Source organism: Stylophora pistillata, chromosome 1 (assembly GCF_964205215.1).
Source record: "Stylophora pistillata chromosome 1, jaStyPist1.2, whole genome shotgun sequence".
In the NCBI taxonomy this organism is placed as follows: domain Eukaryota; kingdom Metazoa; phylum Cnidaria; class Anthozoa; order Scleractinia; family Pocilloporidae; genus Stylophora; species Stylophora pistillata.
The window spans coordinates 15,764,432-15,788,033 of record NC_142519.1 but is presented as its reverse complement, the minus strand read 5'-3'; the positions used below and the strand labels follow the sequence as shown (position 1 = coordinate 15,788,033).

At 39.3% G+C, this 23,602-nt stretch overlaps 2 protein-coding genes across 6 annotated transcripts; one reads left to right on the top strand and one right to left on the bottom strand.

Annotated features, from left to right (window-relative positions):
• Positions 1-3,747: 3,747 nt before the first annotated feature.
• Positions 3,748-7,655, top strand: LOC111341252 (lymphocyte antigen 6D-like). Of its 3 annotated transcripts, none has more exons than XM_088740511.1 (3): positions 3,748-4,192; positions 6,005-6,083; positions 6,816-7,655. In XM_088740511.1, exons 2-3 carry the CDS (start codon positions 6,011-6,013, stop codon positions 7,190-7,192), a joined length of 450 nt encoding a protein of 149 aa, XP_088596637.1. In that variant the 5' UTR covers positions 3,748-4,192; positions 6,005-6,010; the 3' UTR covers positions 7,193-7,655. The 3 variants fall into 3 exon arrangements, with proteins under 3 accessions (XP_088596637.1, XP_088596629.1, XP_088596619.1); XM_088740503.1 differs by having other exon boundaries at positions 3,749-4,247; positions 5,993-6,083; XM_088740493.1 differs by having other exon boundaries at positions 3,750-4,247.
• A 1,681-nt stretch (positions 7,656-9,336) lies between these two features.
• LOC111341254 (tolloid-like protein 2) lies at positions 9,337-23,389 on the bottom strand. 3 transcript variants are annotated; one of them, XM_088740402.1, is made up of 7 exons: positions 23,374-23,389; positions 17,820-18,230; positions 16,921-16,966; positions 13,571-13,939; positions 12,870-13,250; positions 12,056-12,308; positions 9,337-11,626 (listed from the first exon to the last, which is right to left on the bottom strand). In XM_088740402.1, the coding sequence occupies exons 2-7, from the start codon at positions 17,835-17,837 to the stop codon at positions 11,563-11,565; spliced, it is 1,131 nt and encodes a 376-aa protein (XP_088596528.1). In that variant the 5' UTR covers positions 17,838-18,230; positions 23,374-23,389; the 3' UTR covers positions 9,337-11,562. The 3 variants fall into 3 exon arrangements, with proteins under 3 accessions (XP_088596528.1, XP_022803944.2, XP_088596526.1); XM_022948209.2 differs by lacking the exon at positions 23,374-23,389 and adding an exon at positions 21,119-21,449 and having other exon boundaries at positions 16,921-16,956; positions 17,819-18,230; XM_088740400.1 differs by lacking the exon at positions 23,374-23,389 and adding an exon at positions 21,119-21,449.
• Positions 23,390-23,602: the final 213 nt, after the last annotated feature.

Below are 23,602 nucleotides of genomic sequence, written 5' to 3'. Positions count from 1 at the left end.
TTGCGACTTCTTCGAAGTTCGTCGAGTTTCGCTTTATAAATTGAGGCTTTTTTGTCGTAGCATGGTTACGTTTGAAGAATTCCGCCACCTCGTCCTTTACTACGACGCTAATCTTATTAGCGATGAAGAGTTTTTGGTTTTGTATGAAATATTTCCGTCTAAAAACCCTAATTTTCTAAATGAAAATCTCCATAGATCTGAGGTGTACGTTTTCGAGGTGCATTTACGAATTGATAAAGGGAATGGCAGCAAGCAAAAATTCCCTTTCATGTTAAGAATTCAAGTTCCTGTCGTAACTTCGAACCGCTTGAATTATTTAAGACACTTCAATAGACCGACTGCTCGCAGCCTTGTTAGCATTCCTATTGTCAATGAACAATACCGATGTGCCAGGAGGCATTTACGGCTCTGCTGCCTAAATGCTAGATTTATTAAAAACAAATCGGCCGATTTTGTTTGTTACGCATCTTCAACTGGTGCTGATATTTTTGCCATCACCGAATCGTGGTTATCCGAAAGGGATATGGCCCATAAAACGGAGATTACGCCACCTGGGTACAAATTGTTTGAACATCAGAGACGGGTAGAACAGGCGAAGGGATTGCATTGTTATTGAATGAAGCCATCGATGCGCGATAAGTGGACAGTGGCGAAGGCAGGCCGTTCGAGTTTGGTGAATGGATTCTGAAACATGGGTCTAGTAAACTAAGGGTGATTGTAATCTACCGAATTCCCTACTCTGCCGCCCATCCTGTCTCCACAAGCGTGTTTTTGGACGAGTTCCTGGCCTATTGGCGTTGTTATGTCCCGTGAGCCATTGTTGATCACTGGCGATTTCAATATCCATGTGAATGTTCCCAATGATTCAGACGCCGCTCGTTTCCTGGAACTGCTGACCTCGATGGGCCTCGAGCAGCACGTCGACAAGCCTACGCACATTTCTGGACATACGCTGGATCTGATTATAACTCGATGCTCGGACTCTTTGCTCTTTGCTAAGCCTATAGCTGATTATTTGTTCTCTGATCATATTACTGTTCTATGCGATCTTGAGTTGGGAAAACCACCCCCGAAAGTAAAACAAGTGTCCAACAGAAAAATCAAGGACACTGACAGGGAAAAGCTACAGGTTGATCTATTGTCTTCCGAGCTCTGCTAAAACACTCCGGATACCCTTGATGAACTCGTTAACACCTATACCACGACCTTAGCTCATGCTCTTGATCGGCATGCACCATTGCGTACTAAAGTGATACGCTCTAGGCCATTAGTTCCCTGGTTCAGTCAACGAGGAAATCAAGGCAGCAAGGCGGTAGAAACGGAAGGCTGAGAAGAAGTGGCGACGAATTGGCTCTAGGGAGAATATGCTGGCGTACAAAGCAAAAAAGAACAATGCGAATACTTTGATGAATGAAGCTCGACGAAAATTCTACCATAACTTCATCCAGGATAATAGCAGCAGACAGCGCCACCTATTTTTAGCAGCGAAGAAGCTACTCAACCAGGGGGATAACAGGGCGGTGTATCCACCCGTGGACGATAACATTAACTTAACAAATCAACTGGGAACTTTCTTTATTCAGAAAATTGAGACCATTGGTTCCAATCTCGACAACATGGCGCAAGGGCTACCAGCACTCCCCGACGGCTACGCCCCAGTATCACCTCCTCCCCCCCCCTCAGAAAATTTAGCCCCCTTACGGAAGAGAAGGTTCGCAAGCTCATCAATAGCAGTACAAATAAAAGCTGCAATCTAGACCCTGTGCCGACATCCCTAGTGATAGATTGCATTGACGTGCTTCTACCGATCATAACGAAAATGATCAATTTATCACTTGAGTCTGGGCTATTCGCTGATGACTGGAAGTGTGCGCTCGTCCTTCCTCTGCTGAAGAAGTCTGGGCTAGACCCTCTATACAAAAATCACAGACCTGTCAGCAACCTGTAGTATGTTTCAAAGCTGACTGAAAGGGTGATGTACGAGCAGATACACACCCATATGATGACTCATTCACTATATCCTGAGTTTCAGTCTGCATATCGTAAAAATCATAGTGCGGAAACGGCTCTTGTTAGAGTCACAAACGATGTTCTCATGAAAATGAACACTCAAGAAGTCACCTTGCTGGTCATGCTCGATCTTAGCGCCGCTTTCGATACGGTTAATCATAACATCCTCCTTACTCGTTTGAATGAGGAGCTTGCGATATGCGGATTGGCGTTGGAATGGTTCAGGTCGTATCTGACGAAGAGAGGCCAGCGAGTCTCCATCGACGGATCTCTTTCAGAGCGCTTTAGCCTGTAGTGTGGTGTCCCACAAGGCTCATGTCTGGGCCCCCTGCTCTTTGTAATCTATGCATCCAAGCTATTCAGAGTGGTTGAAGATCAACTTCCACACGTGCATTGCTATGCCGACGATACACAAATTTATCTGAGTTTCAAACCTATCAGTAACACATCCCAGGAAGATGCTATCCGTGCGATGGAATGTTGTATCAAGAAGATCAGGCGCTGGCTGATCCATGATAGACTCCTTCTTAATGACTATAAGACTGAGTTTATTATTATTGGAACACGCCAGCAACTTAACAAATTACAGGCTATGAAAATTAAAGTAGGTGGTTCAGAGATAAAATCTAGCCACCAAGTTAAGAACCTTGGGGGCTGGCTTGATCCAAAGCTGAATATGCCCCACCATATTACTAATGTATGTAAGGCGGGCTTTTTCTACTTGCATAATATTAGATGCATTAAGAGGTATTTATCGAGAGACAGGTTACTCACTCTGGTACACGTATTCATCACGAGTAGGTTAGGTTACTGTAATGCTTTATTGTATGACCTTCCCAAAGAGCAAATAGCTAAGTTACTACGCGTGAAAAATGCTGCCGCCAGACTAATTATGGATATCGGGAAGTATTCTCACGTTACTCCAGCACTCTATGAGTTACACTGGTTACCAGTACTAACGCGTGTACACTTTAAGATCCTTTTTTAACTTTTAAAGCCACCCATGGCCTCGCACCCGCATATATTAGCAATCTTTTAGTTATCAAACGCAAGTCCTTGTACAGTCTTAGGTATTTTATTAGAGCCACCTAGAGGCAAAATGCTGGCAACCCTGGGTAAACGTGCATTTCGGGCAGCTGTACCGCATCTATGGAATGAGCTACCATTGCATTTACGCAATATTCGATTTGTAGAAATTTTTAAGAATTCAATTAGGACTTTTTTTTAGGCAAACCTTTTAATAGTGGTTAAATTATGAATTCTATAAAGCCAATTTAACAGTAATATGTAATTATTTTTTATTTAATTAGATGAGATTTTAATATTTAGAGATGTCAATTGTAGGGCGCTATTTATCTGTTATTGTAAATAGCGCTATATAAGAAATAAATTATTATTATTATTATTTATTGTTATTATCATTTATTATTATTATGATTATGATTATTTATTGTTATTATTATTATTATTATTATTATTATTATTATTATTATTATTATCGGATTAAAAGATTTCCACTCTGGAGAGCGGATTAAAAAATATCCGGATTTGCTTGCGAATTCGCCGGATACGTGTGGACGATAGCCGTATCGGGAAAGAAAAAGTTGCGGATTCAAAAATATCCGGATGCGTGTGGACGGGGCCTTAGTGAATCGTTCTTTTGTTTCAGCGCTATCCAAAGCGAGTGATGCTGAAACAGGTGATCACGCGACACAGCCAAAAATACAACTAGATGACAGGATCATAAAGAGAGCATATCGGATAAGTATGACACGGACACTCTTTTCCATCCTCGTGCATTGTGACAGCTTTACTTGATTATAGTTTATGTCACTGAGGAAAAGCAGAGCATCAAGGAATAAAAGGCACAGAGAATTACAAGAGATCCGAATTCTTCAAAAGTAACGTCATTACCGGATGCGGAAGATCTAAAGGACATGAAACTCTTTTCGTTAACTTTTTAGGACAGCTGTGGTGTTAAGAGCCGTAAATACTCTTTGAGAAAATTCAACCCGAATTATACTTAAAGCAATTCTGAAAACTTTGCTTCAAGGATGTAAACTTTCCCCGTCTTCAATACACTGTGAGAATCAGCACCTTTTACGATTACTTTCGTGACATCGCAGTTACCGCTGGACAGATCTCATAATTATCATATCTGGAGCGAAACGGAAAATCTAAGGTAAGTCGGCTGCAAACTATAGCACGCGCTTGGCTGTGGACGACCTTCGATCTTGGTGAGTATTCCATATAGATATAAGCCTCAAACTGACCTTTACTGTGCTAGTTTTAAAGTTTTGCCTCATTGGAGTCAGCCGAAGATTATACCTGAAGTCTGTTTTAAAAACATAGGGAAATCGAAATCGATTAGCATAAGTATCATCCGTGGTTTGGTTCACAGTGCTCCTGATCCAACCCTATACAACTAACAAATACTGAAAAATTTTGCTTCTTAAGGTAACATAGAATTATTCTCTTTTGTGTACAATCGATAGAAATTCAAATTCGAACCATAGGGTCTAAAAGCAAAGGTTTGAAGTTTAATTTATTCTCAATGGAATATTTTCGTGTATCAAATTATGCAGGTTGAATTTCCTCACAAAAAAAGGAACCAAGACTGATAATCTGACACCTTGAACTAATACGTGTCAGTTTAGCCTTGACCTGTATAAATGTTTTGCGAAAGTAGACACTGAGGGCCCTGATAAAATTCTCAAATTATTTTTAGAGGCAATGAAGGTTTGAACCGGTAAACGACTGATTCAAAACCAATATTGCTCTTGAACACTACGAATTTCTTGAGGATAGGAATTTTTTAAGCGGTGTTTTTCAGATTTCAGGTGTTATGGTAAATAAAATCTGAGAATAAGCGCTCTAAGAATACCGAGATTCGAAGAGACAGCTTGAATGTTTTGTGAAGCCATGTCAATTTACGTATGATGAATCCTAATAATTTATTCTGCCAGTTATGGCTGGCGGACTCACAAGAACGTGATGGTAGGGTGTGGGTGGGAAGAAATGAAATATTACGACGAAAACCGTGAAAGTAATCTGGTGCGGACTTTGGTCGGTGTTTTGTTATCACGGAAAGAAGAAGATTTAGTTCATTAAAGCAAACAATCTTGCGCTGTCCGCCCTCATTCCAAATCGCTGAAAGCGTGTTTTGCGTGATGGTGTGTTGCGTGACGGTGTGTTAGAGATTTTGTCAATGTACACGTTTTGTTAAACATTGAGGAACACATGTTACACACACACTGAGATTTACACTGTGAAGTGCTATTTTTCATGTCTCTTTTTGGACGAACGATGTATTTTCAAGGTCTTAGTAATTTATTAAATAAAAACGTCTTACTATGGAAATTGCTTGAGCGATATTCATTTATTTGTTAAGATGTATCAAAAAACTTACTCGTTCATTTCTTTGATGCATTGCAACTAGTGAATAAAAATCTTTCGTGGCCACTTTCCGTTGACTAACCTCTTTACCTAAGGATTTCAAACAAATATGACTCTTTTTTTCGTTATTTTACCGACTAAATTCTAGACCGAATAATACATCTTAGTAAAAGTGATATAGTGGCTAAGAACAATGGACTGTGACTGTGGACTGTGGACTGTGGAGTGTGGACTGTGGAGTGTGGACTGTGGAGTGTGGACTGTGGACTACGAACGCGGGACTACGGAATCTAGAGTTCGGAATTTTTTTTTGTGTAAAACTAGTCCAAAAAGCGATTGCAAGTTCTTAGTTGTGGATTTTTTCAGCTATTACGAAAACAGCCTACATAAGTGGCAATTTTTTGAAATGTTAATTGAACTGTAATTAAGAGCCCGCAGGGCTGTACAGATTATGTGATAAAACATGTTAACACTTCATGCACTCTCAAGATGTCTTGCCCGCGATAAATTTCGAAAGAGATCTTTAGAATCGATACTTACGCAAACTTACAATTACATTTTCGTGTATCAGTAATGCATGTGATAGCTTTTCTTTCAGGTGTTAATGACCACAGATAAGGAGATGAAGGTTTCTTGTTGGACGTGCTTTATATTTGTCACGGCCTTGATCTCTGCAGGTACGTGCATGATGTGCATTAGTTTACGTATAGTTTTAAAATTTCCACTGAGAAATGATCGATAAAAATGAAACGGCGGAGAAGTGGGGTTTACGACAGAACTCACAAGTACTGGTACCGGTAAGCTACAAGCTTTTTTCTACTAGTGGATATGCGAGACATGGGAACGAGTTATGAAGGGGATCGTTGCATTAGCACGGCCTTAGGAACCCTTAGGGGAGAGCGTGCGTTTGACATAAGATGGCGGACAGATCGTTAGATATGATAGGTCAATTGGAAAGGACTTTGGTGGGAATGGCAACTTAATTCTACTTATTGAAATCACAGGATAATTTCATTTTAGTACAATCAGTGTAAATTCTAGTTGTATTCTAAAAAAGTATATCCACGAGTTCACCGTAGGGTCACATTGGTTTTCTGTCTTTTGGTACTTTTTTCCGTATACGTATGCGAATCGTACTTCAAAGCAAGTCGAAATGGCTTTCTCGGAAGGCAGCAACTACCTTTTTTCAGCACGAAGGGATGGTTGGAAGGGGGTACTCATCTGTGAACTACGAGAAAGGAAAAACGCGCTTTCTACCAACATTTTTGTGTTAAAAAAGGAAAACCTTTCCTCTTACGAAGAGCTACAATTAATGGAAATACCGCTTCAGAAAAAAATTATTCCTATTTAGTGCCGAAGTTTTCTTGGAAGGTTTTTATCTAAAAAAAAGCCGCTTTTTTTGCTTTCAGCTTGTGCTCTTCAGTGCAATGTATGTTATTTTGATACCCTTTCAAATGAGAACTCTTGCAATACCACTCATGAGAATTGCATGGCTGAATGGCCATTCTGTATGACACAGTCAGAAGAGAGACCAGATGGAAGCAGGATATTCACGAGGGGCTGCGCTCCCCTTTTGCCCTGCAAACCGGACTATTGCGAGGAAATGCTCATAAAGAAGGTAGGGCGGAAGGACTGCAACATCACGTGCTGTCAGGAAGATTTGTGCAACAGGGACGGCTATGGTACAGCTGGAAGCGAAGAACGTGTGTCACGTGCCAACCGGATGTTAGAATACTTTGTCATTATTATAGGAATCTGTTTTTCTCTTTTAGGAAGACAGTTGTAACTCCAAGAAGTTTATTTTGTAGGGTGGTAGCTTTAGGTAGTCTCCTTCGGATTCGCAGCCTTTGATGGGGCCGTCAACTAACGCACTTCCCCCTCTTTAAAAGCAACTGTTGCCGAGGAACTGAGTTGGGAATTCGGTGATGAAGAAAGACGTAAGGATTTACTTTTCTGTGCGTCACACTTTACTAACTGTACCAGGTATTCTTACTTTCCTAGAAATCTTGACAGTAGTGTCAGTTAACTCGTTACCAGCCCTTTTCAGCTAATCTCACGATTTCGACAGCAATTTGTGATAGATAAGCACGAGTAAATTTTTTATAGACTAACAAATTTGCACAAGCCCGTAGGGCAATGGCGATTTGTACTCTTTGAAAAAGCAAATTAACGAGTATTTGTTTATTGCCATAGAAAAATCATGTGATTACATATCCATGATATACATTAAAAAACATTCTTCATATCAATGAAGAGGCAAAGTGCGCAAGTCGCGTGCAAAGATGACTTTTTTTAGGACCAACCGCGTTCAATCAAAACGAAGATGTTCTAAATTGGTTTTAAGTTTTTAAGCTGCTAAAAATTTTAAAGCCCGACTAAGCAGCCTGTTACATTTTTTTTTGCTCTGAGCTTACCTCTCTTCTGTACTACAAACAAGGAAGCGTTGCGAATGATATTTTGTTGAGAATTGAGATGATTAACGAAAAGGCGTATGAAATCATTGCGTATTTCGTCGTTTAAGGTCACTTGTGATGTTTTGAAGGTTTTCAAATTACCCTCGCTTACGACTCGTGCAATTACCAAAATTTTTAAAACATCGTGACTCGGGCGCATTAGGCAAGAAATACAATTACCTTCAGAAAACTTCCTATACTTATCTTTACAAAGTAGATGTATTTAAAATAACCTAGTAAATCTATCTTTTAAGACTCGTCCCAACTCTGATAAACATGATTTTAACTTGTATTTGTACATAAGTTTCCACCAGCGTTCGCTTTTTGTCCTCTCTGTCTCCGTTGACATTTTTCGCCTTGTCGTTTTTTAGGTTTTCTTTCTTTTGAACACCCAGTGTCCGCTTACCTAGTTCCATTATTGGTCACATTACCACAAAGCCAGAGTTTCTCACAAGTGTTTTTGGTGGTGAGTTAGACTGTTTTTGTAAGCGTCTTCTTCCACCTTCGCATTTCTTATCGTTGGCATTCAACAGATTCTGCGATCAACAAGTTGCGTTTCACTCAACGCAGGATTCGCACGGGCCCCATCGCATGATGGGACCCGTGCGATTAGAAGACACACACTCTTGTCTGAAGTACTGTGAGGCCGTTTTCTTTGGACAATAATTTTTACATATCTCGGAACATAATCACTCCCTTATGGCGGACGACATTCTCCGTCGGTATTTCGCAAGATGCTAAGCTGGTAAACATCTGATTGGTTAATATCGTAGTTTGTTAGCAGCGTGGCAATAGCAGTTATTTGTTCTTTTTACGCCTGGAAAAACCAAGTGATTCAGCTTGATCTTTAATCGCGAGATTGTTTCTCATAAGTAAAACTTCTATCCAAATGAAGTATGGTAATCAATATTACTGTGCTGAAAATCACCATGATATCGTGCCATATCAGGTTGTTATTACACGACTCGGGAAGTCAGAGGGCCAATAACGAAAATCAAACAATCAAAATACTCTATTGCCGGTCAATATTCCCAAGTATTGGACCGGGCACTGTCCCGAATGGTCTCGAATGATACCGCACTTGTGTCCCTTTGAACTTCAGTCATATAATAAATCTCTTATTAACCAAGCTTGTTCTGGACCGTACTGGAAGAATATCGGCCCTCGGTCTTTTTAGAACGGACCGAGCGCAGCGAGGTCCGTACTGTCAAGACCTCGGGCTGATATTCTCCCAGTACGGCCCTCGCGCTTGGTTAATAAGATATATGTATCGTATGCTATCAGGACAGAAAATCAGGCTTTGGATTATAAACGAATAAGTTGTCGAACCCGAGGACCGTGAAAGCCACTCATGCCTTGATACCCTCCGATCTTGTCTAAGCTCGGTTGATAAGCTTTTGGCGAACTTACGTCGGAGATATCTGAGCTAAAGAAATACCAGGCTATAGTTTAATATTCATCCTAATGCAGTATTGAATATGATTCAACATTTGACTTTTATTGAAAACCTAGCTAAACTCCTTTGTAGATAATCAAAATTCGTAAAACATTTTGTCAATAATCAAAATAAATTTTAATTCCAATACTTATGGAAACATTGCCACTTTGAACAAAGCGATACTCCTGAATAAATAGTTAAATCTATACAATTTACTTTAAACTAACTAATTATTAGTATAATTTCAGAGCTGAGCAAAGAGTTTCCAGCAATCTGATTGGTCGAGCGGTTCCTTATATGACGCTATATAAACCGCTCCGCGCCGTTTATATAAAATGTTAATAAATGTTACTAAAATGTTATGATTTTAGACATTTCTCTGTTGTTCAGCCCTGAAATTATACTAAAACAATTATTCGCCTAAGGTTCGGTGAATATTGTCGAATAATCCCCTCGACTTCGTCTCGAGGATTATTCGACGATATTCACCGAACCTGAGGCGAATAATTATTAAATATCACAACACTTTACTTCCAATATCTCTGTAAACAATGTCGATAACTTTTTTTTTCTTTAGAAAAGAAATTTTTTAAACCCGGCTTTAACTTTAAAATCACCCAAAACTCTTCAGAGTTAGTCACACATTACCTAACTGAAAAAGAATATAGATTAATACCCTTTGAACAAAGGGTGTGAGCTTGCCGTCATCTCCAATTTACGTAGGGTCATAGCCCAGTTATATAAAAGGAATTTAAATTTCTTTTGATAAGCTTGATAAGGAAGTGAGGTCACAAATTTTGCCTTTGAAAAATTTCACCCTTATTATTTCAAGTTCGCTGACTGCAGTCCGTGTGTATATTCATCATCCAGTTTTTTATTATTTTTTTTTTCATTTAGTTTACTCTTTCCTTTTCTCCATTTGTCCTCCTTTGAAGGTTTTCTTCTTCGCTAGGATAATGCAAGTTTTTTTATTTACGAAATCACAAGCAGCCTGTAAATAAACTGAGCAATTTTCGATTCAACGTTGGAAGTAATTTGGGATTACATTGGTTTTGCTCTAGTTGTCTCTTTGTATCTCGAGCCAACATCTCAGCCAATCACGTGACTCACAACCCCGTCGCTCACCTTTTCCCGCGTTCCAAGCAGTTTGCTTGTCTTTACTTTGAGGTGTCACTGCCAGATTACGAAGTTAACTTGTTTACCTTGTGATTACTATGATTTCGGTTTCACAACACTCACACTAACTGTGCTCCATATCTAATGTAACTTAGTAAGAAAACTTTGCCTTCCGCGTATATGATGATATCTTAGTTCACTTTCTTAGTGTCGTTTTTAAATTCAAAATACTATATTCTCATAACTCAAAACTCGAAAGACTGCAAATAAGAAATTTACGGCAAGCACTGATCCGATACCATGCATGAAAATGCATCTTCTCATTACGCCAACACAATCCAATACGCTAACAAAATCGGAAACCGAACGGACAGTATTTCTTTGGAATAAACTCAAACTCATGACCAGCTGAATAAAAAGATAAAGAAGCTATTGAGTGCTATCGTTATAAAAAGTAAAAAACAAAAAACTGCAATAATTATAAAAGCATTGCGTTCAAAAATCTTGTTAAGATTTACAAAGTTAAAAAAAAGGTGTCAATTGAAATGTTGATCCCATAACACGTGATCCTGAATTCCTTATAAGGAATATAAACTCTGACATCTCTCACTAAATTAATCTTGAATACGCCTATGTTTAAATATGAATAACATGTTTAATTATAAATAACTTGTCTTACATTGGAATAACTTCCTACAATTTTTCCTTTCGGAAATATCCTGATTTACTAATGTTTCATTGACTAGAAATTGTAGACACTCTTCAAGTGTCTCCTTGGTACAGCTATTTGAGCTAGCGAAGTCTTAAGACTCAGAGAGACAAAGTGTACATGTCTCCAATCATTGACAATCGCCTAAATGCGAGTGCAATCGAGAATTTACTCGTGGTGATATTTTAAAAATGAGAATTGTGCCGAAAACGATCAAATATTACGATTGGTCCGTTAAAAATTATTGAGCTTTCATATGATTCCTTAATTAACACGGCTATAGCAGTCGTGTGATGAACAGCATTCATCCCTGATATGATAAGATGTGTTGTATCTTTCCAAGCTAGCTGAGTATAAAGATTTGAAAATTACTAACTACAGTAACTGTACAATTAAATATTGTAACGTATTTAGAAGAGATAATCATACTTTTATTACGTTCAGTTGAACCACTTGTTTAGGATCCAACCGGTGTGTAAGATAACGCTAAAACTAAGAACGAGGCTGAAAAAAGAAAGATTTAATGTAAGCATTTGAGTTAGTCATTCGAACTGTATCTGGTAGTTGAGGACTCAGTTTCTAAAGAAACTGTGGTGTTGCGCCGGGGGGGGGGGAGAGGGGAGGGGAGGGGAGAGGGAACGACAAGATACATGTGATTTGGTTTTATCGACTGAGTTCATAAAATAAATTGGCCAGCGCATAGGGATGCTAAAGCTGCTGCTTCAAATGTTAGCCCGCCGAGTTAGAGCGTTCTACTTTTGGTCGGAGTTCTCTGTTAACAAAGTATCCCCAGACGTGACGCATGCGGAGTTGGCTGGGGCTCTATCTTACCAGAACCAAGACTTTTTCTTCATCCCATATGAAATAATATAATCTTATACACTAGTTCATCAGTAAAGTTGAGGAAAAAATAATTCATTTAAGCCAGCTCACCTAGCTTCGTGGTAGACTCCAAATGATGCACAACAGGAAGGTTTTCCTCCAATCGAACAACAGTACTTCAATTTTTTATCATCCTTTGGACGTGGACAGTAATCCCTCACGCTTGATCCGTTGTCATGACAACGCCTTCCACCTAGCTCACAACAACCTGGACCGTTGTCATAGCAACACATTTCAGTTTTGTTGCTGTTGAACTCCTTTGGACATTGAAATGGGTATTTCCAATCCATTGGACAGGAAAATCCTATGAGAAAGAGTATTGTTTTCAGTTTTATTTCTACCATTCAAAGTTTTTAGCAATGCTTAATTGTTTTGTTGCATCCTTGTACCTACAGGAGACACGTGCGAATAGTGTGCCTGTTTTTAATTACATTTGTTTACTATATAGGAATTGTGTCCATATAAGAAAGCTTTATATTTAACGTTAGCTTTGTGTTAGCTAAACAATCTCATAACCAACACTGAAGGGCCAGTCAAATAACCGAGAAATGTCTAAAAATCTGCCACAGGCATTTCGTAAATACGCTTTCTTTGTTTTGCGAAGAAAGCTCTGATGTTGTACGGGAGTGACCCTTAAACTAATCAAAACTCGGGCGTTGCGACCATTTTTATTCAAAACTCATAGTGGTCTGATGAAAGTCAACCATGATTTGTTTACTTCAGAGTTTAGTCGATAGCACTTTTAAAACTGGAAAGGCAGCGTAGTCCTCCACCTTTTTCCTCTCTAAGGGCTATCCACGGCAGTGCAGTTCGTTGACTTAACCTTTAGAAATTAACGGCAAAGCTAGGAAGTCATACAGCTTACCTTTTCGGTATTTCTCTGAAGAAAACTGTGCCACAAAACCTGAATCAGCCACAGCATCATCTGATTTGAATCTTACCCATAGTTGCTGGCCGCTTGAATACAGCGCATCGGTGTTATTAGTTCCACAAAATGTCCCGAGCAGACGAGCCGTAGAAGATGCTCCATCTCTTACTTCAACATAATCGCACGAACAGTACTCAGAAGTTCTCATTCTACCGCAGCTTTGAATTGACATCGACAGGATTTTGAATTTGATGCGCGTTCTATATGGCGTTGTGATTTTCCAGACACAGTCCACGTTGTTAGGATAGTTTCGAGAAGGAAATTCTGGGCTGTGGATTGAGCCTACTGATGTAACGAGACTCGTGGCGTTCCTACAAACTGAGAACAAAATGTAATGGAGAGAAAAGTGAACGACAAAAAGGGCACGGCTCAAAGAATGAAAACTGTTATAAAATAAACTGCATCGGTTGTAGTCTTTTGACATCATCTCATTGCCAACTGAGCCACTAAATCGACTAGATCCTAGTTTTTAGTTGTTAATTTATTTCAGTTTGATAAAAAATTATTTTAAAGGGTTTTCTATGAGTAGTACTGAATAAAAAGGATAAGAGGCAAATGGGAACACCTGAGTTATTGAGTGATTGATTTACGTTCCTTGTCTGTGAAATAATAAAGAAATTCTGAGGCACCAAACAAACCTGCACCAGGAAGTACGGAGGAATATGTCGCTGTGAACCCTGAAAAGCCGTTTCCGTGATCAGAGCTGAACACAACCTTCAATACCTGTTTGCTTGAAAAGAAAGGACCCGGTAAAGAGCTTCCACAAAACTTTCCCAAAGAAATGTGTTTGTTTCCGATGACGTCCAAAATCTCCACAAAGTCACATTGGCAATCAAGGCAGCTCTCTAAGTGAAATGTGTTAAATGAAAGTTTGATGTGCTGATTGCTGTCTGGAATTTCAATGTTCCATATGCAGCGAGTGTTGTCCGGATAAAGCAAAGTGCCGAGTGGTTTGGGGCTACTAAAATCTCCAGAGCTGTTTGAATAAGAGGAAGAATCAGGACACCCTGAGGAAAAAAAAATGAATAGAGTAGAAAAGTGAAAAGTCGAAAAGTATCCTTTACAAAAACAACCTTTTGGAAGGGTGTGATCTGTACGGGTCCGCAAATGATCCCAGGACCGCAAATGATCCCCGGCCGCAAATGATCCCCGGCCGCAAATGATCCCCGGCCGCGAATGATCCCCCGCCGCAATTGATCCCGACTAGAAAATAACGAATGACATGGATGCCGAAATAGTGTGGATTGGGAATTGGCGTGAACAGTGATTATCATGGCTCACAACTAGCATCTTTTCTACACTTTGTGCTTAATTTTTTTTATTAACTCTAACAACTCACAAATGACAAATAAAATTGCTGATTTGAATTGCAGGCCAGAAGTTTTGTTTTCTTTGCAACCAGAATCCCTTTAATTCCTGAACAACTGCTGGTTGGGGATTCTGCGATGTTGTTGGTTCCAGGCTATGGTAATGAAGCTCAGCTTCATGGCCCAGCAAGGCCATATCCCCACTCTGGGTACAATTTTCAACGAGGATGCTGAACAAAAGACTTATTTCAACAGGCAATCAATGAAATCAACTGCAGAAATTTAAGTTTTTTCTTACAGCTATCATACTATGTGTGTATTTTAAATCTCCGTTGTCCTTGCGATTTTTACATGCTCGATTTCACTGAAATCACACGTGTACCGGAAGCATTGATCATATGTAACAGAAATGAAATCCGATTAAGCATATTCTCCAACGTTCTACACAATAAACAGGAGATTCGCAGCCCAAGATCACAAGAGATGTCTTTAGAAAATTATTGTACTACGCTAAAGGTCTTGAAATCGACAAAATCTTTGGCCCTTAAAACGGTGTGTGTTACTCGACAGAACGTCACGCAATGTCACAGATTTTCCGCAAAAATCGAAAAAAAAAAAATCAGTTATGGAATACTTCTTATAAAAAACGTGTTTTCATATCAATCCATGCCATTCCTTATTTTTTAGTCAGGATCATTTGCGGTTCGCTGTGAGGATCATTTGCGATCCGGGATCAATTGCGGTCCAATTTGGGGATCATTTGCGGTCCGGGATCATTTGCGGTCCGGGATCATTTGCGGTCCGGGATCATTTGCGGCCCGGGATCATTTGCGGCCCGGGATCATTTGCGGTCCGGGATCATTTGCGGTCCGGGATCATTTGCGGTCCGGGATCATTTGCGGTCCGGGATCATTTGCGGTCCGGGATCATTTGCGGTCCGGGATCATTTGCGGCCCGGGATCATTTGCGGTCCGGGATCATTTGCGGTCCGGGATCATTTGCGGTCCGGGATCATTTGCGGTCCGGGATCATTTGCGGTCCGGGATCATTTGCGGTCCGGGATCATTTGCGGTCCGGGATCATTTGCGGTCCGGGATCATTTGCGGTCCGGGATCATTTGCGGTCCGGAATCATTTGCGGTCCGGGATCATTTGCGGTCCGGGATCATTTGCGGTCCGGGATCATTTGCGGTCCGGGATCATTTGCGGTCCGGGATCATTTGCGGTCTGGGATCATTAGCGGTCCTGGGATCATTTGCGGTCCGGGATCATTTGCGGTCCTGTACAGATCAGCTATGACCTTAATAGATGGTTCTGTCTTTCTCTATTTATTTAACGAATACTGTACTTCCTCAGATAAGCGTCCTTTCAACGAACTGTAACTTTATTTTAGCTAAATCTTAAAACGAAAAACTAAAATTATAGTATTATCCACTTATGCGTTAAGTTTAAGTTTACTACTAATTTGAGAAAGCGAGGGAGGGAGGGGAAGTGCCTACTCGAGGGGGGGGGGGGGGCGCTTATTTAACATTTTGGCGTAGGGAGTCGGCGCTTATTCGGGGCCAAGGCGCTTATTCCAGCGTGGGCGCTTATTCGGGGCCAAGGCGCTTATTCCAGCGTGGGCGCTTATTCGAGGAAGCAAAATAGATTCCATGTTGCGTCTGTTCAGTAATCACAGATGACGTCAAAGAGTGATAGGAACAAAAAAAAATGGCACACGAGGCGCAGCCAAGTGCGTCACTGATGATCTTGATACATTCTAAGTTCCGCTGCGATTACTGACTAGTATAGACCCACGGCAACAAGGAATCTAATTCTTTTAGGTAATAAAGAGGGAACATGTTTTTTATGGTGACTTCCTCTACGTGTCTGTCATCCAATAGATCATAAGTAAGAACCAATCATAATTCGCGTATAATTCAGCTTATTTCATAAAACAAACAGCTTATAAAAAGTTGTGTGTTAACTAAAAGGAAGCATTTCAGGTCTTGGGAGATGAAACGTCAGTTTTTCTCCTGATAAGTGAATTAAAAAAGACTCGATGATCTTTAGTTTCAAGCAACTAAAATTTCAAGCTAACGCAGTTCGTGATCATCCAAATTTTACGAATTGAACAATAGTTAAGGACGAGGTTGGTGAGCTTCCGTTAAGCTGGGATTTCCACAGGATTTCCATGGGATTTCCATCATTATTTCAAGCCAGGTACATCTGGTATTATCAACGACCACACGCGTGCATTGGGAGAATTATGAATAGTATGTTAGCACTCCCAGACGCATTTGTTGGGACACCTACTTACTGCGTTCCATGCCCTTCTCAACGTTGGTATGCAAAATGCAAGAAGGCTTGGGAGCGTTGACAATTAACAGTATTGGAAGAGGGGCGAAAGAACATCATAGACATCGTTTTGAAGAAGTGTCCCAATTTATTATGTCTGGGAGTAATTGTTAACAACCACACGCGTGTAGTCGGAGAAATAAATGAAATGAATAATTAACAATATAGCGCTGTCAGTTCCCAGATTGGAAAAAACTCAATTAGGAGTTCATATTTTAATTTAGAACGCTTTTTGTCTGCTAAAAGAATAATGCTTTTGCACGCCCAAAACGCTGGCGTGACTACCAGGGGATTGAACGTTATGACACCTTTTTACCAAAATATATTGTCATTTATGGTACTCACATGTTCGTGTTGACACAAATTCCAGAAGATAGAATACTGTAAAACCAGAGTAAAAAAAAAACAAAAACAACAGCAACAAATTATAAGGAATTAGTTTATATAAGAGCTCCAAACCCCAAATGTCAGATCAATTGTATCAAATTAACTACAAGTCACGACATTTTTTTGACGACGAAAATTTCCGCTTAAGGAAACCATATTTTGTAAGCTTTCTAGGGAAGAAAAGCACCAAAGAGGAATCAGAACACTAAAGAGAACAAGAATGTCTTGATAAACTTGAAAAATTCACGCTACATTTTTCAAGATCCTCGAACCGTGAAGAAGCCTCTTTAAATATAGTGAGAGGCTTTGAAGATCCCAGTTACAATGTTGGCTCCAGTACTTCCATTCATAGCTAATATACGCGTCATGATCAGTCATATAAAGCAGCATAAGCTGTAGTGTAAAGATATAATAACACTGAAGTTACTGTCTTACCATTGTGTATTTAAGCAGCGGAGGCCCTCGAGCGGAAAACAAGACTGACCGCAGGCCGCGGTCTATTGGACCTTGAAGTTCATTTGTCGCTAAACGACACTGATAGTATTGTATGGTAGATTTATTGGAGTCTTGTGTTCTAGCCGTGAAGACCTATATTTTATTTTGAACTTAGTTTTGATTTCTCTAAATAGAAAATGCCCCTCTCAAAACTGATGTTTGAAGTTAGCTTTGGTTTTGTTTATCAGCAGCGGTCAATAAAGTCCTTACCGTGCCTGTAATCATATCATTAGCTGTCAACAATAGCATTATCACCGATCAAGCGAGTCACAAAAGCCATAGATATGGAGAATAGTTTTGGATTTAGTATTAGCTCTAAACAACAGAAATAATCTAAAAATATCAATGATAAAAACATTACCTGTCAACAGTTGAAGCATATCGTCAACCAAAGCCAATTCCACCTAAATTTTCTCGATCACCGAGAGGCTCAGAAATCACAGCGGATGTGGAAAGGTCATGATAAATTCACGTGAAGAATGTTCTTAATATCGTACCCGGCATAAGTTCCGTCATGCGAGGCCAGCAGCTTTCGTTAATTAGGATCGGTTCTTGATGGTCAAAATAAATACCTTTTCAATTTTCTCTACGGTAAGACCTCTTTAGTTCATGCTATGGTTTGACGAGATATTCAGTTCCGCGCTAACTCCGTAATCTTTTCCTCCGCTCAAGACCGGTTTTGTGAGAACTTGGTTAGTGTGATCGGAAAACCACGTTGATATAGAAGCCTTGACACATTGACGGGAAGATCCTGCCAGTTGAGTGTCTAACAGCTGAAAAATACAAAAACATGAGGTGTCGAAAACACTCAGCGGTATTTTACAATCCTTGTTATTTTTTTTAATCGATGACGTCAGTGATTTTAGGTGTGCTCTTCACTGGCGTCGAGGGTTTGTAAGCAACTTACTGGCTATCAATCTACTTTCCTTTAAATGTGATTGGGCACGCATTACAGTTAGCCCACGCGTAGAAGAAACCTTGTTTTTTATTTTCTAGTTTCTCTTCCTTTTGAAAATTCTAGAATGATTTCTGAAACCCGCCTTAGGGTTCCTCCAAGGTTATTTTAGTTTAAAATGGTTTAAAGTATCTAAAGCGTGAGAGAGAGTCTCAATGCAAAAAAAACGACCTGTAGTCTCATTCATACCACGAACACCGCCTACGGGAACATAATTCACATCGTTTGGAACGCGTCCAAAGTGCTATAACAATGAAGCATGGCCATTTACCTCATCCAATTTCTTTGACAAATTACATTTGTCACAAAAATATCCGTCTTAAATTCATTAGTGGAGAAATCATGTATTATGACAATTTTCAGTTACAAATTCACTGGGGAAAACTTTTCCAGACTTTTCCAATCTAATTCCTTTCTCTGTGTTACAAACACACATGCTCAGGAATAAATTATGAAAGGAGAACTTGGGCGCTTTCCATTCAACAAAAATCACCGGTTCAAAATCTCGGAACTTTAGCTGGCCGAATGGAACGTGTCCTTTTCGATAATTCGGGAAATTTCATTAAGGAGGGTGCACTCAAAACGTATTCCTAAATTTTCGAAAAATTTTCCCAGAAGTTTTACCGTTCCATTCAATTTCGGACCGGAATTTTCGGAATTTTTGGTCGAGTGGAAAGCGCCCCGTATTCCTAAATTTTCGAAAACTTATCCCTGAACTTTTCCGGTCCATTCGATTTCGGACCGGAAATCTCGAAAATTTTGTTGAATAGAAAGCGCCCCTTGCCTTGGAAAAAACCGAGCAGTTAAGGCCTCATACCTGTGAATTTCTTTGCAGTGCATCTAAGTTACTTAAGTTGCTTATGTAGATACCCAGCTTTTTGATGACGAGATCAGGAATGAAGACTGGTCCTATTATATGATTGATTAGTCTGAGAGGAAGTCTTTCTTGATCAGACTTTTGGGAATACTGCCAACGACTATTGTGGTCGATCTGCTTACAATTACTTTTGCTAAATGCATGTAGATTGGTAGATAAAGAGTAGAATACGGGCGTACAGGCCACATCTGACGATCAGAGAAAACCGCCGGGCAGGACTCACTGGTACTGCTGAAAACAAGCCACTCAATCGATTATATTTGACTTAGCTTTGCTGGAAAATTCTATTTATGGCCTAGACTGACTTTTTCTGTGAAAAATAATAACATTAAAAAAATAGAAAGTCAGTCTTTCAGCTTCTTCTCTCGATCAGTTTCGAGATAACGATCGTATGTTTTCAAATTGCTAGCCTACTCTTTCTGCTCAAAAGGATGCTATGTCATTGAAACCATCGCCTTGGCTACTCTGATGTGTACTTTGGTTAAAATTATACAAGTTAACTTAAGATTCAATGTCGCATGTGTTGCCGCTGCTTACCCTGCTGGCGCACAGCTCATACCTCGCTGATCCAGTGTATAGATATTTCAATTCAAAATGTAATTAAGGTAAAAGAGTAATGAAAAAAAATAAAATAAAATTGAAACATTCTTTATGGGTATAGTCCTCTTTGCTTATATAACCAGTCAGGTATCGAGACCGTAGTGTTATGAATGAACCATAAGGAAATGCAAATCTTATTGTGGGTGTGTTTTTTAAAGCCATCAAAGCGAGAAAACCGTTTAGCGGTCTCATTACCGGCAAAGCAATTGAGGGATAGGATCTTGTCTCTGTAGATCAGACGTTCTGTCAGACCCTGGAGGGTCGGTATGGACACATCGATTAAATGTCAACGGCTTGATTCATCGTGCTTTGAGCACCACTGTCACGCTCGGATGATTTTCAATTCAAAACCAGGTCATTATGCCGGCAAGAGGACATCAACTTGATATCAGCCAAGTTTTGATTCGATCGGAAACTTTCTGAGAGTCAGCGAATAAGCAAATCTCAAAGCGATCGAATATTGCCATGACACTACTCGTAAAATAATGCATACTTTTTGGCATGTCAATCGCTTAATCACAGCCACGAAATCGTCAGAAAACCATACAAAGCTGTTAGAATAACCTCAAAATGTCGATTGAATTAGTGTTTGAACTTCGCTTTGTCTAACGCAGTGTTTACGTCCTCCTTTTTGCGAACCAGGTCAGTTTATCGCAATAAATTGTCATTGAAAGAACATGTGGTGGCAAGAATGGGGGGAGTAGACACGTGGCCAATTGCTTTCGTTTTGTTTAAATACTCATGTTTACTTTAAGACTCGACAATGCTTCAGTGTTTTCGTTTCTCAGAGCAGATTATGGCGATATCAAGTTATCATAATGCTTCTACTTTACTCCAAAACGTCGTGTTGTGGCGTAAATCAAGAGTTAAAAGCTCTTGAAGCGATATCGACGTATTAAAAACAGTATGTTTTAACTGTCCTGCGTATGAAGCGGAAACGCATGGTCTTCGCGTGACGAGGTGACCACCCATAAAACGAAGATTTCCCTCGAAATCGTGAGGAAATGAACGTAAAAATATTTTAAGGCTCTTTGGCAAAAGTTATGGTATAAATGCATTTAGCTGGTAATTTGATCTCTGTCGATGGCTTGCAACGAAAGCAATTGTTCCGCGCCCGAGACATGAATAATAACAGCACTCGTGTATGTCGAATAAGAAGGCAATCATTTGGCTGAGTAAATTTATGTCTCCCTTGAAATATAAAGAAAATATCAATAGGGTCTGCTCACCTATTAAAACTCTTATTATCCAAACAGTTGCGTTCAAAAATTCCCCAGGATGATTCATAAGATTCAAACGCACCGATTTGAAGTTTAGCAAAGGAGATGATGTCTGTCACGCAAAAATGCAGTGGTTTCTTGTATATGCAAATTTCCTTTCTACGATGCGGCAGGTGCTAACAAAGACGGCCTGAGCTTTTAAAGAATTAATGCCAAGTCAATTGACCGAAATGACAAAACGTCATCTGGGCGAAATGGCAATAAACCTGCTTTGGGAAAAAGCCAACTCGTCACTGCTTCTCGTCGATCGTGTCTGCTACAGTCGGTATTCGCCTGTTCTCATTCTAAAAGTGACAGATAATTTGTTTACGCGCCCTTTTCAATGACCCATGAACGAAAGCTATGCAAATTTCGCAAACAAGAAAAGAACTGTTTTAGGCAAACTTCATTTTCCGTTTGAATGTTAATGCCACTGTCTGGGATTTTCTGTGTCATGTGCAATTTTAGTCCTTTTTTTTTTTTATTTTCTGTTCCTGATTGTTCTGAAATTTCGTTGTCGTGATGAAATTTCGATGGAAAACGTCATCATATATCTTGCATGAGAAGCCTACTTCTTCCTAGATGGCGAAATAAAATGAAATATTAAATAAAACCCAAATATGGGTTTTATCTACGCTGCGGTCGTCGAGAAATAATTCACACTTGATGTTTTCAGCCCAAGAGGTTTGAAGTTTACACTGTAAATACATATTTAATGAAAGTATAGTTTCAACGAGTAGTCTGTTGTCACACTGAGTTTTTCAGTCAGCGAAAAAAAGAAATGCATAAATTCACTTCACCATTTTCAGTTTTTTAGACATCATGTTTTTGATTGAATATACTATGCTGAAATTCTAGGTCCTTTTCGAATTACCGACAACATATCGAATATAATTAAAACGACGAAATTGTAAAGCCGAGATACCTTTGGCACTTTTTTGTCTTTTATCACGGATTTCGATCAAACGTCGATTTCTACCTATTTCAGTAAACTTTGTTGGCCAGTTTAGCTACAAAAATAAATTAGTTTTAGCTGCTATTCCTTCAAGTTCATCAAAAGAGTTATTACTATGTGACTTAAACGATTTGTAATTTTTCACCAAAACGCAAGGATAGGTTTCTCATTAACTAAATCTTGGCTTTCCGTAATGATTCGGCTAAAAATTTCTTTTGATTAGTTCTTATAATTCTGCCAATATCAGTCCAAGTACTCTTCAAAACACGATCATTCTAAAGGGTATTTCGGCTGTTTACTTTTGCTGGCACCCATTTAAACTTTTTTATTTTTTATTTTATACTTTATAACCCTCAATCATACTTTCCCTTCACTTGGAACACAATCAAATCTATATTATCTGCATCATGATATTTGTCAAAATTGTTTTAAGCGTTGTCAGAGTAATATCAAGTGACACCGCTGATTAACAATATTGATAATTACAAATCATTCCTTCATTTAGTGAAGGGAATGGGCGCATACCTACAGGCATCATATTAAAGATATTTGTCTTCCACTCCTTTGCCTTGATCCATCAGAAAAACCAACAACTTTCTTAATAAGTTCCAATTTTAACTTAGAGAACCGGGGGCGAGGAACCACCCAGCAGAACTGCCTCTGGTATTAAATTCCAATCGATTCAATTTCAACTCAGAGAAAATAATGAGACCATTATTTCCTCTTAATTTGACAACATCCGAGATACACATGTGAGTATTTTCCTTAGAATTGTTAAAGGGGTTTGGTTTCACGTGAGAGATTAAAAAAAGAAAAGAAATACAGTAATAAAATAACTTTGATGTTTCTGAAATTTGCGTGTTTACGAACTATCTTGTTCTTATCGTGTTGTGAAGTCTCTATGATAATGACTTATGATAATGTGAAGTCTCTATGATAATGGTGCAGTTTTTTCTCGAGCATTCTTTTAAAGAAATCAATTTTATTCCTGCAAAATTCCACTTTATTGACTTCTGGCCTGTAAGAGAGGCCAAAAAGACAAAACGCGTTTATATGGGTATGGAATCCCGACAGTGGACGAGTTTAAAATCTTGCTGTCTCCTGCTATGTCCCCGGGGTAACTTCCCAGGATTCATATGATTTTTTTCATTTTTAGGTGCGAGACTGTAAGTTTGCGATTTTTCTTCATAACACTGCGTCTGTCTCGAAGGAATTAAAATTTGATGCTGTAATAGCCTTGGGGTATTACTTGCCAAGACCTCTTACTCACCGTCTACACAGGAAAGACCCTCAATTGCAGATCTTTACAATGATTCCATGGTTTCAGAGCATCAAACTATCAGTAGTGATGGTATATTTATCCCAGCTTCTTTGTTTGACGATTGAACATAATCTTTGCCACAAGGAGCTCTAATTTTTTTCATCTATTAGCTTTACGAACTGCTAAGGGCCACGCTTTTGTTTTGTCAAAATGTATTTCTTGGCTATCAATCACTCGG

Excerpts from the sequence above, each read along its gene's own strand:
- LOC111341254 (XM_088740402.1), bottom strand. Across the intron at positions 12,309-12,869 it reads TTCAGAGAAATACCGAAAAG|GATTTTCCTGTCCAATGGAT; the intron begins GTAAGCTGTATG and ends TCTTTCTCATAG. Across the intron at positions 11,627-12,055 it reads GGAGTCTACCACGAAGCTAG|CCTCGTTCTTAGTTTTAGCG; the intron begins GTGAGCTGGCTT and ends TTCTTTTTTCAG.
- LOC111341252 (XM_088740511.1), top strand. The coding sequence starts at position 6,011 with ATGACCACAGATAAGGAGATGAAGGTTTCTTGTTGGACGTGCTTTATA. Across the intron at positions 6,084-6,815 it reads CACGGCCTTGATCTCTGCAG|CTTGTGCTCTTCAGTGCAAT; the intron begins GTACGTGCATGA and ends TTTTGCTTTCAG.